Consider the following 16,426-nt stretch of genomic DNA (forward strand, 5'->3'; position numbering starts at 1 on the left):
GCCATGCTAAATTCCCCCTTAATGTGCCAGGATGAGTAGGTTAGAGGGATTCGTGGGATAAGCGGTTAAGGGGGTAGGGCCTCGGTGGGAGTGTTGTTGGTGCAAACTTGATGGACTGAATGGCCTCCTTCTGCACTGTAGGGTTTCTATGGTTCTATAACTCAATTGGCTGTAAATAGTTTGGAGATGTCCTGTTGAAAATGCAAGTTTGCCCTTTCCTTCACTATGAATTAAAACAGAGTTTTCTTTTGAGGGAATTTATTTTAAACAGTCACGTTTCCTCTTCTGAAGCCTAAACAGATAATGAGATGGCTTTTAGACAGGATTTGCTGATTGTGTTGGTAAAATATATGGAGTCCATCCCCTCCATTTAATTGAATCTGGCTGCGCAGTGGCCACTGAATAAGAATGATTTGCAGTCGTGGAAAATCTCAGCAACTACTCAGCTGATTAACAAGAATAAGCAGAACAAGGTGTGCCCTTGAGTATGGAAGATGAATAATGGTCTGATTGAAGTGTCCAATAATGGGTTAAGAAGTTTGATAGGGAAACTGGAGAGAGACTATTTCCTCTGGTGGGAAAAAGGAGGCATTAATTATCGAATCCCTACAATGCAGAAGAGGCTATTCGGCCTATCGAGTTTGCACCGATTCCCTGGCAGAGTATCTCACCCAGGCCCTCTCCCCTGCCCTCTTTCCGTAACCCTACACATTTACCATGGTTAATCTATCTAACCTATACATCTTGGGACATGAAGGGGCAATTTAGCTTAGCCAATCCATCTAACCTGCATGTTGTGCAATGTGAGAGGAAACCGGAGCATCTGGAGGAAACTCATGGGGAGAACGTGCAGACTCCGCACAGTCACCCAAGGCTGGAATTGAATCCAGGTCCCTGGCGCTGTGAGGCAGCAGTGCTAACCACTGTACCATCATGTGGCCATTCATTCAAAGATGATGGCAGGGAGCATCAAATATAACAAAAATTAGGAACACTCCCCCATGCCCCTCCCCCCACCCCCAAAGCTGTTGACACTGAGGACCAATTTCAAAGATTGATAGATTTTTGTATCGAAGATTACAGAGCCAAGATGGGTATACACAGATCAGCCATGGATTGATAGAACAGCCTGGGGCTGAATGCCTGTACCTGTTCTAAAGCTCTCTCTCTCTCTTATCTCGCTTATCACATCTCAGCCTGGTGGGAAATGGGCTCAATGTCATATCATTCCAGTGTGAAAACGCACGAGTGTCTTATTGTGTATTCTCATCCATACCTCCACCTCCCCTGTGGCCTCATCCTTGTCCATTCTAATGTCACGCCACCAATCAAATGACTACTATTGCAGTTTTACTAATGTAGCATATTCAGAAAGAAAATGCACTGAATTGTTCCTTTTTGTTCTGCTTCCTCTCCCCTTGTGTTGCTAAAGTTCAGTGTTTTTGAATGGGTGACAGTTTAATTTGTACAAGATAGGAAAAGGCATTGCTAGAACCTGTCAACATTCTGACAGAATGAACAGGTTAGAGACCTCTATCGGGATTCATTTGGATGAATGGCTTGCACCAAGTTGCATTCGTACAGGTAACTCCTGATTAGAATGTCTCCTAATAATGTGTTCTCGTTTTAGAGCAATTTTCACAGGAGGGATGTTTTTCGAATAGTGCACTCAATTGCAACCTCGCGTTTCTGTTTGGTGAAAGTTAGCAATGTTCAATGTTTGTTTCATGGGACATGGGCGTTGCTGGCTGCCCAGCATTTATTGCCCATCCTTAGTTGTCCTTGGAGGGCAGTTGAGAGTCAACCACATTGTCGTGGCTCTGGAGTCACATGTAGGCCAGACCGGGTAAGGACGGCAGATTTCATTCCCTAAAGGACATTAGTGAACCAGATGGGTTTTTCCAACAATCAACAATAGTTTCATGATCATCAGTAGATTCTTAATTCCAGATTTTTTGTATTGAATTCAAATTCCACCGTCTACTGTGGTGGGAGGAAAGGGGGATAGAGAGGCAGCTGAAAGATTGGCTGCCAATGATGGAGTCATGCTAATTGGGGAAGTAGAGAAGGCCAGTGCTGAGGGACCCAGGGAGCTCGAAGAGAAGCTGCTTAAAGACCCTAAAGCTCTGGATTTCCATCCCCAAGCTTCCCCACTTCTTAGACTGCCATTGCTGCTTTTCCTTAGAGCTCCTAATAGCTGTGCTAGTGTCACTTCAGGATAGGCCCCAGTTGGGCACAGGAGTGAAAGAGATCGGAGGGAGGTCGGCCCTTGTGTGTGTGTGTTGCTGGTGAAGAGAACGGACTTAATGAAATACAGAGTGCAGAGTTGGTGGTACTCAATATCACTGCACAATAGCACAGTAAATGGGCCATTAGGCTGGCTTCCCGGAGGCTGTTCCTTTTAAAAGCAACTTGAGAATTTTTTCTAAGGAGAGCACAACAGCTGCATATTGTATTGTTACTTGTGCTGGAGTGAGAGCTGCTTGTGTGAGCCTGTCCGTAGCTCTCATTACTGACTCAGCTAATGAATAAAGCGCTCTGAGTTGTATCGTTGTCTAATTCACTCATGGCTTTGTCTCGCTGATCAATAAAGCATGTAAACACACTTCTCCAGTTGTAAGGGAAAGCGGTGCTTTTTCTTTCTTGCACTGAGTTGTATATTCAGGTGAATTATTTAAGTGCATCTTCTGCTCTCTGGAGGCCACCGTTGGGTTTCTGTAATCTAAATTTTACTCATTTTCAAGGTCATATCTGAATTTTTGCCTGCCTCACAGGAGCGTACCCGGGTCAGGACTGGGAGAGAGGCTGGTCATGACGCTGTAACCACCATGAATGTGCAGCAGGTATAATAGGCCAGCCTGGAAAGAAGAGAAAATTGCATTTATATAGCACCTTTTATTTCCTATGCAGCCAATGAAATAATTTTGAAGTGTTGTCGCTGTTGTAATAGAAACTAGAAGCAGGAGTAGGCCATTTGGCCCTTCGAGCCTGCTCTGCCATTCATTTTGATCATGGCAGATCATCAAATTTAATATCCCGATTTTGCCTTCCCCCATATCCTTTGATCCCTTTAGCCCCAAGAGCTATATCTAATTTCTCCTTGAAATCACACAACGTTTTGGCCTCAACTACTTCCTGTGGCAGTGAATTTGTCAGATTCTGGAAGAAGAAATTTCTCCTCGCCTGTATGGTGTCACCTCACCCTACTCCTTTCTTTGTTGTGTTGGGCAGTTCAAACAAAGGTTACCGAAGGAAAGGAATGAGAGAAAATAATTGGCAGCAGTTATCTGGAACAAAGAACAGAGAACAAAAGAACAAAGAACAACACAGCACGGGAAACAGGCCCTTTGGCCCATTCTAACATTACCAGTCCCCTCTCCGCCCATGATCCTTGTCTATGCTTATGGCATTCCACATTGAGAGAAGACTAATTTAGGGACAATTTGTTACACCAATCAGCTTAACAGCACATCTCTGGGGTGTGGGAGGAAACCGGAGCACCCGGAGAAAACCCACGCAAGCATGGGGAGAATGCGCAAACTCCCGCAGACACTGGCCCAAGTCCATGTATCTGCACAGCAAACAGTGATAGTCACTGAGCTGTTGTGTTGCCCAACGGGAAGCGATCTGACAGAGAGGGCCAGTAATGGTACAATCCTCAACAACTTGCCAAACCTCTCATTCACCTTGTGACCGGATCCAATGATTTTGGATGATAATGAAAAATGCAAGTCACTTGGTCATCGCTATTTGCTCTGTGCAAGTTGACTGTATCTTGTCAGATGATTTGCAGGACAGTGCAATAAGATTGTCCCCAACAGGTTCTGCTAGTTAAGATATTGAGTACCTGAGACATCATGGCCAGGAACGCCTTGAGTTTGATTTCAGGTTGGTGTTGAGTTTGCTGACCTCTGACCTGGATGCAGAAAGAGGTACAGGATTGTTGTTGGTACTCCAGAGTTGTGCAAAGGATAGATGGAATTCCTAATTCAGTTCACTAGCCAGTAACATTGGCCACATTGTGCAAACTTTGGCTGGGGTTGGATCAGCTGTGACGGAGTTTCCCATTTTGTGAATGGTCTCTTGTGGGATGGTGGGGAGGATGAGGTGAGAGTGTTGGGTAGCTGGAACCATACCCCAGCAAAAAGTCAACACATTCATGGCTTCAGATATGGCTCATGCAGGCAGCAAAAGGCCTGCATGTTGGCTAGCACTGTGGTTAGCACTGCTGCCTCACCACACGAGGAACCTGGGTTCGATTCCTGGCTTGGGTCATTGTCTGTGTGGAGTTTGCACATTCTCCCCATATCTGTGCGGGTTTCCTCTGGGTGCTCTGGTTTCCTCCCACAGTCCAAAGATGTGCAGGTTAGGTAGATTGGCCATGCTAAATTGTCCCTTAATGTCCCAAGATGTGTAGGTTAGGAAGATTAGTGGGGTAAATATGTGGGGTTTTGGGAATGGGGCAGGGGGGTGGCCCTGGTTAAAATTCTCTGTCAGAGAGTTGGCACTGACTCGCTGGGCTGAACGGCTCCTTCTGCACTGTAGGGATTCTATGATTTCAATACACTTGCACCTCTGAGGCAGGTGGTTGAGCGCAATTCCCACTCCAGAGACCTGAGCATAAAATATAGGCTGACACTGGAGTGCAGTGGTTCCCAACCTTTGGTCTGTGGACCACTGGTGGTCTGAGACAGTACTGCAGGTAGCCCACATGGGAAAAAAATACAGTTGTGTGTACATCTCATGTATCCTAATCGATGTTACATTATTACTCACAATGTAATATGCTTCATAAACATCGTTGTGAGTATGCTTCATAAACAACAAGAAATCGCTGCATTTTTGTACCCATTGATATACAACTTTGATGCCATCAGTCATAATGTTTAAGAGACTTGTTTTAAGTTTATTTATTAGTGTCACAAGTAGACTTACATTAACACAACAATGAAGTTAGTGTGAAAATCCCCTAGTTGCCACACTCTGGCGCCTGTTCGAGTACGCTGAGGGAGAATTTAGCATGACCAATGCATCTAACCAGCACATCTTTTGGACTGTGGGCAGGAACCCACACAGACATGGTGAGAACATGCAAACTCCACACAGATGGTGACTCAAGCCAGGAATCGAACCTGGGTCCTTGGCGCTGTGAGGCAGCAGTGCTAACCACTTTGCCACCGTGCTGCTTGGCTATGTTGTGATCTATAAAAGCCTTTGGTGATGATCTCTGGTCCACAGAGAGGGAGAGGTTGGGAACTGCTGTTCTAGTGCACTACTGCAGGAGCGTTGCACTGTTGTAGGTGCCATTTTTCAGACAAAACATTAAACCTGCTCTTTCCGGTGAATGTGAAAGATTCGATGGTACAAATTAGGAAGGAGAGAAAGGGATGTGTCCTCAGTGCCCTGGATAATATTTATCATTAGCCAACATTTAAATCAAATTAAAATCTATTCTGTTTTTTTTAACGGGATGTAGGCGTCATTGGCTAGGCCAGCATTTATTGCCATCTGGTCACCATCTCATTGCTGTGCTCAGATGGCTGCATCTCCTGTCAACACTTCAAAAGTTACTGCAAAACCCACTGGGCCAGCCAGCGACCCTGCGTGTCCAAGCGTTTTGTCTGTTCAAGAAGAAAAGGAGAAAAGCGGGGAAAATATTTTGTTTTAAATTCATTTGTGGGACAGGGGCATCGCAGGCTGGCCAACATTTATTGCCCATCCCTAGCTGCCCTTGTTCAGAGGGCAGTTGAGAATCAACCACATTGCTGTGGATCTGGAGTCACCTGTGGGCCAGACTGCATAAGGACAGTAGATTTCCTTCCCCTAACAGATGTTAGTAAACCAAGTGGGTTTTTACGGCAATGGTTATCAGTAGATTCTTAATTTTTTTATTGAATTTAATTCCACCATGGTGGGATTTGAACCCAGGTCCTCAGAACATTAGCTGGGTTTTTAGATTAATAGGTCTAGTGATAATACCACTAGGCCATTGCCTCCCTCATCTGACCCGCTCTCTAAATTGTTCAGTTGTCCAAATTGAGTGCTTTGCTGCCACTCTGAGCCTAGATCAAGTGAGAGGTGAGAGTTTCTCCCTGACTCTGCACAACCACCCCACTTGTGCATCCCCTCCATCCCCCCACCGCCTCAGTGACAGTTATTTATTGTACGGCAGTAACGATTCTCTGCTTCTATATCCATTCCAGCTTTTGCAGCCAACATTCAGTGTTTGGATTCTGGTTAGTAAGTTCTATTGTTCACCTTGTTAGAAAGATGAGGCTTGTTTGTTGTGCCAAAGGTCTCTGGATGCCTAAGGGGTGTTTGAGGCAGTCTGGACTTTTCTGCACCTTCACTGCTTGTTTCTGCCCTGCCTTTCTCCATCTCCCCTGCCAACTCCCTCCCTGGCCAACAGCAACTCTGCTGCAGAACGTTCCCCTGGGCCACATAGGGGAAGGGTAACATCACATCTCTAAGCTCTCTACAGCTCTCCTTTGTACCCTCATGTCCCCATTTGATCTTCTTTCTTCTTCGGAATTCTCTCGTGTCGCTTTTGACCTTCCTGGGCCCTTTTATATTTGTTTGTCATTATCCATCTTCCAGAATGCTCACTTCCCTTGTACTCTTTCCTACGTTCTGTTCTTCTTTCATTGTTTGCAGTCTGCCTTTCCTTTGTGCTGCTGAAGGCTAAGTCAACCAGATGCACAAAGTATTCTGAATACATTTCAGACACCACTGACTCTGGGGGGTTGGATGAAGCAATAACATTGAAGGAGATTTGACTTCGGCTAGGGAAAGCTGGCACCTGTACGCACTGGCTTAGAAAATATTCAGGAAACATTAGGTGGAAAACAATAATTGTGAGATTCCTCATGGATTTCGTTACACCACCAGAACGTGAGACTAATAATGAATGGAAGGCTGAACTTGTTTGATTTGAGTTAAGGATTGAGAGAGGAACGGTTGCTCCACTGGGTAATCATCAAAGACATGGTATTCTGTAGGAGGCACAGTGGTTAGCACTGCTGCCTCATAGCGCCAGGGATCCAGGTTCGATTTCGGCCTTGGGCGACTGTGTGTGTGTGAAGTTTATACATTTTCCCCATGTGTGCATCTGTTTCCTTTGGGTGCTCCGGTTTCTCCCCACAAGCCAAAAATGTGCAACTTCGGTGGATTAGCCATGCTAAATTGCCCCTCAGTGTCAGGATAGGGCCTGGGTATGATGCTCTGTCGGAGAGTCGGTGCAGTCTCGATAGGCCGAATGGCTTCCTTCTGCACTGTAGCAATTCTATGAAAAGATAAGTAGGTGAGGAAGGGGATATTATTATAGATGAGTGGTTCTGTTGATGAATCTGTTTTTGTGATATTAGATAAGGTTAAATATTGGCCAGGACAGTATGGAGAACAGGTTCTACCATTGGATCTTGTTCATAACTCTGAGGGGGCTGGCAGGATGCTGGTTTCTTCCCTCATTAGGCAGTTCCTGGGGATCAAGGAAGATTTACCTCCACTCCAGTTCTAAGCTAAATCCACTAAAGACAGGGCAGGTAGTGTTTGGAGGGTTGGCTAGGTTCATCCCCTGATGCCTCAGGTTTGCCTCCGCCTTTCTGAATGAAACTTCTCTATTTTGGTTGGTCATAAGCTGGAGACTCCCACCATGCAAAGAAATGGTGAGACTGCATCTGGAGTAGTGTGTCCAATTTTGGTCCCCTTATTTGAGAAAGGGTGAGGTGGCATTTGAGGCAGAGGAGGTTCACTAGATTGATTCCAGAGTTGAGGGATTTGTCTTCTGAAGAGAGATTGAGCTGTTTAGGCCTTTACTCTCTAGAGTTTAGAAGAATGAAAGAAGATCTAATTGAGATGTTGACAAAGTAGACATGGAGTGGATGCTTCCTCTTTGGGGCAATCTAGAGGGTTCAAGAGGTCATAGTTTTAAGATAAGCGATAGCAGAATTAAAACAGACATCAGGAGAAATTGCTTCTCTTAAATGTTGGGAATCTGTGGGATTCACTACACTAGAGTGTGGTGGATGGTGGGACATTGAGTAAATTTAAGGAGGAGTTAGATACATTTTTAACTAGGAATGGATTGAAGGGTTATGAAAAACAGGCAGGAAGGTGGAGTTGAGGTGAAAGAAGATCAGCCATGATGGTATTGAATGGCAGAGTATGGTTGAGGGGCTGAACGGCCCACTCCTGCTCTTGGTTCTTAAGGCTATTGTCCAAGTCTTTGAAGCACTGTGAGGGTCACTGCTTCCTGGTAAACCATGACCTTAGTAGTCAGATTGGAGATCCTGGAGCTCAAATACTCCTTCTCTCAGTCAGCTGAAGGCTAGGCTGGAATGTTTGTGGTGATGATTATTTTTGTCATCTCTGTCTGCGCTCTTTGAGTGGAGACTTGCAAGCTAGGAATATTGGCCCACATTTTCTACATTCTCCCCATTGAAGTGGGAGGAGGTTGAATGTTTCATTCCAAAGATGGCTTCTCCAAAAGTGCAGTGCTCTTTCAGTACTGCACTGGAGTGTTGGCTTTGCATAGTTGTGGTTTCTGATTCAGAGGTGAGGGTACTACCCAATGAGTTATGGCTAACCATCATACTTGGTTAAAACCTAAAATATTAAGCTGCCAAAACACTGAGGGAGCATTTCATTGTCACTGCATTGGTTCAGTGGGGTTTTACACAGAGGGAATGAGAAGAAAGGCTTTGCTGCACTGGGACTTTGTTAAAAAGCTTTGAATGGGAACAGGTTTAATTCATTAATTCTGATGGGAGAGAATGGGAAAGAGTTTGGCTCATTGAGATTCCTGATCTTGAATGAAAGAGCATTTGAAGATTCTATGCAATAGAAATGAAAATAAAATTTATTGGTACTCTGTACAGGGGGAATGACATTGGTCTATTTGATCACTGTGGGGCTTTGATGCGTTGCATTCAATGATGTGCTTGTAAACATTGATGTGTGTCCAGACAATGGGAATACCAAAATAACCCAGCGCAGGAAAGTAAAGACATCATGCAATTGTTGTATTGTTTTTAACCTCAATGTGATGACCCAAACATAGAAACATAGGAAATAAGAGTAGGAGGAGGCCATTTGGCCCTTCGAGCCTGCTCCGCCATTCATTACAATCATGGCTGATCGCCCAACTCAATAGCCTAATCCTGCTCTCTTCCCATAACCTTTGATCCCTTTCAGCCCAAGTGCTATTCCCAGCTGCCTCTTGAATACATTCAATGTTTCGGCATCAACTACTTCCTGTGGCAATGAATTCCACTGGCTCACTACTCTTTGGGTGAAGAAATGTTTCCCTCACTTCCGTCCTAAATGGTCTACTCCGAATCCTCAGACTGTGACTCCTGGTTCTGGGCCATCATCGGGAATATCCTCCCTGCATCTACTTTGCCTAATTCTGTTAGAATTTTGTAAGTCTCTATGAGATCTCCCCCTCATTTGTCTGAATTCCAGCAGAAATTCCAGCTGGTCAATCTTCCCTCCTGCATCAGTCCCGCCATCCCCAGAATCAGCTTGGTAAACCTTTGCTGCACTCCCTTGAGAGCAAGAACATCCTTCCTCAGAAAAGGAGACCAAAGCTATGCTTCACAACAAATGAATTACTTGTAAAATGGTCTGGAGGAAAGCGCAGCAGCTAATGTGTGCATAGCAGGATCCCACACACTGCACTGAGAAAGATAGACTGCTAATCTATTTTTGATGGTTTGGGCTGAGGGGCAAAGGTTGACCCAAACCCTCTGAAAAATAAATTCGACCTCTATTGTTGAGAGAAGTGGATATTTTGTCCGCACAAGTGTGCTTACCAACCACTGTGAACTGTCAATCAGCGGTAACTCCTGGCTCCACAGTCTGGAGCAAGTGGCATTAGGAAGATTGTGGTCACAGTGGGGTGTACACCAGCAAATGAGAAACGTGCCAAGTGCTATTGGTAACTGATTCCTTTAATTCTCACCTCTCAGTGGGAAACAGTCACAGACCTGGGGAAGAGAGACAGTGAATACAGTAATTTCCTGCCTTGCTAATTACCTGGTGTTCAGCTAAACACATTGAATTGTGAAACGTTTCATTTTCATCTTAAGTACACAAACCGATTCCTGTTGATACATAGCAGCCAGCCATATCCCCATAAAGATGATCATCATAGTTTACATAACTCAAATAAATAGCTTGTATCTTGCATGAGAGGAATGGGAACAGTACCAAGGGTGAGTGAAAGCTGGAGGTTCTCTGAACTTGGAGAAAGGCTTTTCTAATATTTAGTTTGATTTGATTTGATTTATTATTGTCACATACAGTGGAAAACTATTGTTTTTTGCAAGCTATACAGATAAAAACAAATTATTCATAGGGAAGGAAAAAAGAGAGTGCAGATTGTAGCATTGCAGTCATAGCTGGGATGTAGAGAAAGATCAACTTAATGCAAGATAGGTCCATTCAAAAGTCTGACAGCAGCAGGGAAGAAACTGTTCTTGTGTCGGTTGGTATGTGATCTCAGACTTTTGTATCTTTTTCCCGATGGAAGAAGGTGGAAGAGAGAATGTAGGGGGGGTGGTCTTTAATTATGCTGGCTGCTTTGCGAAGGCAGCGGGAACTGTGGACAGAGTTAATGGATGGAAGGCTGGTTGGGGAATGGGGGGTGGGGGGTAACATTTCCTGACCCTGTGCTGCCACTGGTTAGAGAATCATGTATGCACGATCCCACTTTCTAATGAGAGCCATGAACCGAGAAAAGAAATCTGCTGTTCACTGCTTCACGACATCCTGGATCCTTTACAACCAAACAAGTAGCTTTTGAAATGCAGTTGCTGTCTTGTTAAGGGGGAGGTGATGGCCTAATTACATTACTGTCAGACTATTAATCCAGAGAGTCAGCGAATGTTCTGGGGACCAGGGTTCAAATCCCGTTACGGCAGACGGTGGAATCTGAATTCAATAAAAAAATCTGGAATTACAAATCTACCGATGACCATTGTCAGAAAAACCCATCAGCTTCACTAATGTCTCCTAGGGAAGGAAATCTGCCGTCCCTACCTGGCCTGGCCTACAGAGTCACTGCAGTGTGGTTGACTCTTAACTGCCCTCCAAGGATAACTAGGGATGGGCAATAAATGCTGGCTAACCAGCAACACCCATGCCCCACGAATGAATGAAAAATAAATGTTGGGAGCAGCACAGCTAATATGCACACAGCACAATGAGCCCACAAAGAACAAAGTGACCATGACCAGATAGTCCGTCTATAGTGATGTTGGTTAGAGTCATAGCATGGAAACAGGCTCTTCGGCCCAACTTGTCCATGCCGCCTTTTTTGTTAACCCCTAAGCTAATCCCAATTGCCTACGTTTTGCCCATATCCCTCTATACCCATCATATCCATGTAACTATCTAAATGCTTTTTAAAAGATAAAATTGTACCTGCCTCTACTACTACCTCTGGCAGCTTGTTCCAGACACTCACCACCTTCTGTGTGAAAAAATTGCTCCTCTGGACAATTTTGCATCTCTCCCCTCTCACCTCATACCTATGTCCCCTAGTTTTAGACTCCCCTACCTTTGGGAAAAGGTTGAGGGATAAATATTGGCCGGACCACCAGGGAGGCAACTCTCTGCTCTCAGTTTTGAGTTAGTGCTGGGGAATCTGATATGTTTACCTGTGGGGACAGGTTTATTGTGTCATTGCAACATTAGGACCTCCAACAGCCTCGATTTTGTGTTCAAGCCCGTGCAGAGGTGCCTGAAACTTCAACTCTCTGAGTCAGAGGTGAGGATGTTGCCAATTGCAGCGCACTTGATATGAAGCTGGAAAATTGCCCATACTCCCTAAACCCTACGTGTTGGATCCATCTTCACGGGGTATTTTGCGTACACTTCTTTCACTCCTTTTTCTCACCAAGTCAAACACTTCAGAAGTCTTATTTTCTATAAGCGGCATGTTGGCACAGTGGTAGGGTGGCATGGTGGCACACTGGTTAGCACTGCTGCCTCACAGCGCCAGGGACCCAGGTTCAATTCCGACCTTGGGCGACCATTTGTGTGGAGTTTGCACGTTCTTCTCATGTCTGCGTAGGTTTCCTCCCATTGTCCAAAGGATATGCACGTTAGGCGGATTGGCGATGCTAAATTGCCCCTTAGTGTCAGGTGGATGACCAGGGCAAATACGTGGCGTTGTGGGGATAGGGCTCGGGTGAAATTGTTGTCAGTACCGTTACGATGGGCTGAATGGCCTCTTTCTGCATTGTAGGAATTCTATGATTGATTTATTAGGATACAGTTCTGTTATCATTAGCATCCTCTGGTATTTACAAATGGAGCTACTATTGTGATCAATGAAAGAAAAGCCGGTATAAATCGAATGGATATGGAGTAACCATGGATAGAGGAGATTGGTTATGGTTGTGGACTGTTTATGAATAGTTGGTGATATTCTGTGCTGTTAGATTCACCAACTATGTAGTTATTGCCCTTTCATGTTGGAGAGACAACTGATACAGGCCATGGCCCTATGATGGAAGTGGAAAATGTTATTTGATTTTGAATCTACCTTGGAAAATGATGGTTGGATATGAATCATAAAAGGGGGACCGTAATATTGGGCCTCCATTCAGTATAAGAGATGTACTATAATGGCGGAATGTAGGAGATGGACCGTAATGTATGATTGGTCCAGGAAATGGACTGTAATCTGACATCATAATGTCACGGGATACTTTAGGTATGGTGATCGGATGGATTAGTTAGTTTGAAAGCTGCATTTTGTTTCTGCTCAATGTTCTTACTAGTGAATATGCTGTGATCAGTAGCACTTACTAAGATGCGACACTGTTTGCATCTTTGTTTGGGGGGGATTGACAATTCTGAACAGTTTGCAACACTCACAATTGGGTTGTAGGCTTTCTGTATTGTAGATGCTTTTCAACAAGGAGGCTATGAATTCCTTCACTGGTATAGTGGTTAAGTGACGCTGCTGCATGTCTTTTTTTATTTGTTCATGGGCCATGGGTGTCACTGGTCTGCCAGCATGTATTGCCCATCCCTAGTTGCCCTTGAGAAGGTGGTGGTGAGCCGCCTTCTTGAAACGTTGCAGTCCATGTTCTGTGGTTTGACCCACAAAGCTGTTAGGGAGGGAATTCCAGGATTTTGACCTGTGTGCACCTGCATGTAATGGGTCAAGAAAACTCTGGGTTGGCTCTCTAATTAATGTTGAGTTAACTGGCGTCAGTCAGGGGTCAATCTGGCCCCAGCTTTGCCACTGTTCGTCATTGACATTGACTGGAGGTGGATACCATCGCGGAAAACCTTGCCCAACACTTAACCATCACCATTTACACTTGGATTTTGACCAGTTAGGTGAGGGAGCCAGAGAGTGAGGGACATCCTGTGTGTGTGCTGATGATGGGTGAACACTGTTGTGTGTGTGGGTTAGAATGTGGGTGGCATTCTTCTCAACAAGTTGGAACTATTTCCAATCAAGGTCGCTTTCCTTTGCATCAGGGAAAGGAAAAAGTTAGGAGACACTAAAAAAGTTAGGAGACACTGCTAAGCCCTGGAGACATTGTTCTTGTGACCACATACATAAGTATCAGCTGAAGGAAATGTAGATGATGAATAATATACAAGATTTTAAAAATTGAACCATGTTCAGTCAGTGATCTCTCTCTCTTTCTCTGTTGTTCACAGATCCGTGTGGATGGGCCTTCCCATGGGACCCAGCAGTATGAGACCATTCAGGTTGTGGAGAGCGGCGCCATACTGCGAGACATGTCTTTGTCCGTGGATCATCAATACCTCTATGTCATGTCAGAGAAGCAGGTAAGACGAGGGCCTTGCAATGATTACAGGCCAGATACCTGGCACACCCGTGTTGTTATAAAGATGGAATTGGAAGTTACCAAGACTTCAGTTTCAGCAATTGGATTTGGAGCCAATTCCACTGGATGTTTAGAATTGGTGGCACTGGATTTGTGAATGAGCTGCTGCCGTGGTGGGATGGATGGGAGGGGGGTGAAGGGGTGATTGAGAGAGTGGCAGGCATAGCGGGTGAGGAGTTCTAAGTCAGTTTAAGGAGTGGACAAATGAGGGAGAACGGAAATGGTACTCCGGTGGTAGGTGAGCACAGCTGAGTGTGGGATGGAACGTGAGTGACAAGTCTGAACTCAACAGTGAGTCGACAGCGATTAGAAACTGGGGTGTATTTTCAAAATGCCTTGTTGGTATGTCAAATGATTTGAAAAACAATTTCTGTTCATTTACCATGAAAAAGATTGTCCTCATAACAGCACATTTTTACCGAAGTAAAAGTAAAGTTTATTTATTAGCGTCACAAGCAGGCTTACGTTAACACTTCAATGAAGTTACTGTAAAAATCCCCTAGTTATGACATTCCAGCACTTGTTTGGGTACACTGAGGGAGAATTTAACATGGCCAATACACCTAACCAGCATGCCTTTCAGCTGTTAGAGGAAACTGGAGCACCCGGAGGAAACCCACGCAGACACGAGGAGAACATGCAGACTCCGCACAGACAGTGACCCAAGCTGGGAATTGAACCCTGGTCCCTGGCACTGTGAGGCAGCAGTGCTAACCGCTGTGTTACTTTTCCGCCCCATATACCTTGCCATACATGAGCAGTTTCAAAGTGGATTCATGGTGGCACAGTGGTTAGCACTGCTGCCTCACAGCGCCAGGGACCTGGGTTCGATTCCTTATTTGGGTCACTGTTTGTGTGGAGTCTGCATGTTCTCCCCATGTCTGCGTGGGTTTCCTCCAGGTGCTCTGGCTTCCTCCCACAGTTGGAAAGATGTGCTGGTTAGGTGCATTGAACATACTCAGTTCTCTCTCAGTGTACCCAAACAGGCGCTTACGTGTGGCGACTAGGGGATTCTCACAGTAACTTCACTGCAGTGTTAGTGTAATCCTATTTGTGACACTAAGAAATAAACTTGAAACTGTGTAGTTGGAACGTTAGCTTTTTCATTCAGGGTCTTGAGATTGCAGCCACCTTAATCCTCGGGTAAAGCGGCTAGACACAGTTGGAGCTGTCAGGCTTTGAACACTGCTGAGTCATCAAGGGTTGTGTGGCCTTTTCTCTGACAGATCACCACTGACATCTTGCACTCTTGTCACGCTGAAAAGAATTACTAGCTGGCTCCTTTCAGGGCTGGTGACAAGGGCAGTCACCAATCCTGTCTGAATAGGCCTGGATTTCCGGGTCACATCTTAAACAGCACTTTTAACCAAGTCACCTCTGGTAAAGTGCTTGGCTTTGATAACACAGTGTGTAATGTCGGAGTGGTCTTGTCAGCCTCTGGCAGTTGTAAGTATCAGGGCATAAAATAGAATGAGTCAGTGGAGCTTTGTGCTCACTGTGTGTCACGGTTCTGGGAACGTACAAGCTTTTAATGAAGCTCATAAGATCTCAATGGATCAGCGGTAACTCAGTGACCCAATCCCTCAATTAAAACATAATTATATGTGGTGTAACTGAAGGTAAATCTGCTGAGGGGAGGTAGACACTGGCTCTAGGTTATCACAGACCCATTTAAATGGCAAGACTGAGCCATTCAAATGCATTGCATCAAAGGGGGAAGAAACAGCATCATTACAACGTCCAAACTTGTGCGGGTTAGGTGGGTTGGCCATGCTAAATTGACCCTAGTGTCATGGGGACTAGCAGGGTAAATATATGCAGTTATGGGAATAGGGCCTGGGTGGGATTGTGGTTGGTGCAGACTTGATGGGCTGAATGACCTCCTTCTGCACTGTAGGGATTCTATGAGTCTATGATACAATAGGGAGGAGGGAAAAAACAAGCAAGGTAATTCTAGGAAGAAATATCACAGCAGTGGACCAAGACTTCTTTAACAAGAACCTCCCCCCTGACCTGTGACCTCCATCACTTGAAAGGGTGAGAGCAGCGCATGTGGAAACACCATTAACCGCCGAGACCCTTCCAATTGTGGGAGGCTATGGCCTAGTGATATTATTGCTACACTATTAATCCAGAAACTCAGCTATTGATTTGATTTGATATATTATTGTAACATGTATTGGGATGCAGTGAAAATACCATTCATAGGAAAGGAAAGGAGTGCAGAATGTAGTGTTACAGCCACAGCTAGGGTGTAGAGAAAGATCAACTTAATGTGAGGTAGGTCCATTCAAAAGTCTGATGGCAGCAGGGAAGACCGGGATACACGTTCAAATTGCATCATGGCAGATGGTAGAATCCTTTTAAAATTCTGGAATTAAGAATCTACTGATGACCATGAAACCATTGTCAATTGTCGGAAAAACCCCTCTAGTTCACTAATGTCTTTTATGGAAGGAAATTTTCCATCCTTACCAGAGCCACAGCAATGTGACTGACTCTCCACTGCCCTCTGAAATGGCCTAGCAAGCCACTCAGTTGTTCAAGAA

General features: G+C 44.9%; 1 protein-coding gene across 4 annotated transcripts in view; it reads left to right on the forward strand.

The window, feature by feature from the left end:
• plxna4 (plexin A4) overlaps nucleotides 1-16,426 on the forward strand; it is a 641,164-nt gene that overhangs the window by 309,082 nt on the left and 315,656 nt on the right. For all 4 annotated transcript variants that reach the window (XM_080207652.1, XM_080207655.1, XM_080207653.1 and 1 more), the window contains exon 4: nucleotides 13,687-13,818. In XM_080207652.1, coding sequence (XP_080063778.1) covers nucleotides 13,687-13,818 — 132 coding nt within the window. The remainder of the gene's footprint in view (nucleotides 1-13,686; nucleotides 13,819-16,426) is intronic.

Source organism: Carcharhinus amblyrhynchos, chromosome 19 (assembly GCF_965287045.1).
Source record: "Carcharhinus amblyrhynchos chromosome 19, sCarAmb.v2.hapA, whole genome shotgun sequence".
NCBI classification, from domain to species: domain Eukaryota; kingdom Metazoa; phylum Chordata; class Chondrichthyes; order Carcharhiniformes; family Carcharhinidae; genus Carcharhinus; species Carcharhinus amblyrhynchos.